Genomic DNA, 1,090 nt, shown 5'->3' on the forward strand with positions numbered 1-1,090 from the left:
CAGTGATGGCTAGGGGCCCAATTGGGAATTCTTGTTTTCTTATTTCTGCCACATACAGACTACTCCTTTTTTTGTTAATGTTCTTATTTTTCTTCTTCAGATAGATTATAATGCTCTTAATTAGGGTCTTGATTTAGTTATTGTATCAGGATTAAAAAAACCAAACTAAACCCATTGCCATCGAGTCGATGCTGACTCATAGCGACCCTATAGGACAGAGTAAGAATTGCTCCGTAGGGTTTCCAAGGAGTGGCTGGTGGATTTGAACTGCTGACCTTTTTGTTGGCAGCCATAGCACGCCGTAGCTCTTAACCACAGTGCCACCACAGTTATCGTATCAGCTACAGTATAATAACGCTATAATAACAAACAATCTGAAAATCTCAGTTGCTTTTAATTCCCTGCCTCCCAACGTTTGTCATTGTCCTATATTTTACTTATACATTTATTATAAATCCCATAATACATTATTATCATTTTGGCTTTAACAGTTGTCTTTTAAATAAACACAAAGGTGAGAAAGAAAGTGTCTTAATGTTTACCCTGCTTGGGATTTTTTTGAGCTTCATGGATTTGTGAGTATATAGTTTTCATCAGTTTAAATATTGATTTTGGCAGTGATAAGGTTCTTGAGATTTTCTTTAGATGTCATTGTTTAGTCTTGACCAATATTTATTTTTTTACAATAGATTAAATTTGTAATTGAGTTCTTTTGCCTCAGTTTCAAAACTCGTATTACTATTCTATTCTAATCTTGTCACAGTTTTCTCATTCCTTGATTATTGCTAGTACTGGGTACATTGTTTTAAACCTTTGTTATAAAATATTAGAAGACAAGACTGGGGTGCTGTGCAAATCCTTATAAGTTAATTTGTGTCCTGTGAACAGGGAATCTTCAAAAGATCCTGTGCCATGATCATCCTCCAGAATACTCAGCTGATTTCTATGCTGCCTACATTAACATTCTTCTTGGAGTTTTCTACACTGTCTGCCGGGATTTGAAAGAGCTCAGGCATCTGGTGAGTTGTCATCTTGCTTTAAAAAATATATGTCTTTTATGAACATGCCTTCTTCCTGAACACTCGGGGGT

The 1,090-nt window shown here is 35.6% G+C and overlaps 1 protein-coding gene across 1 annotated transcript in view; it reads left to right on the plus strand.

The window, feature by feature from the left end:
* LOC111819427 (origin recognition complex subunit 5-like) overlaps positions 1-1,019 on the plus strand; it is a gene marked incomplete at its 3' end in the record, with an annotated part of 6,548 nt that extends 5,529 nt beyond the window's left edge. The window contains exon 3 of the mRNA XM_023725882.1: positions 889-1,019. Within this exon, the coding sequence (XP_023581650.1) occupies positions 889-1,019 (131 nt within the window). The remainder of the gene's footprint in view (positions 1-888) is intronic.
* Between the last annotated feature and the right edge of the window lie 71 nt (positions 1,020-1,090).

This window comes from Trichechus manatus, unplaced genomic scaffold (assembly GCF_000243295.1).
Source record: "Trichechus manatus latirostris isolate Lorelei unplaced genomic scaffold, TriManLat1.0 scaffold00788, whole genome shotgun sequence".
In the NCBI taxonomy this organism is placed as follows: Eukaryota; Metazoa; Chordata; class Mammalia; order Sirenia; family Trichechidae; genus Trichechus; species Trichechus manatus.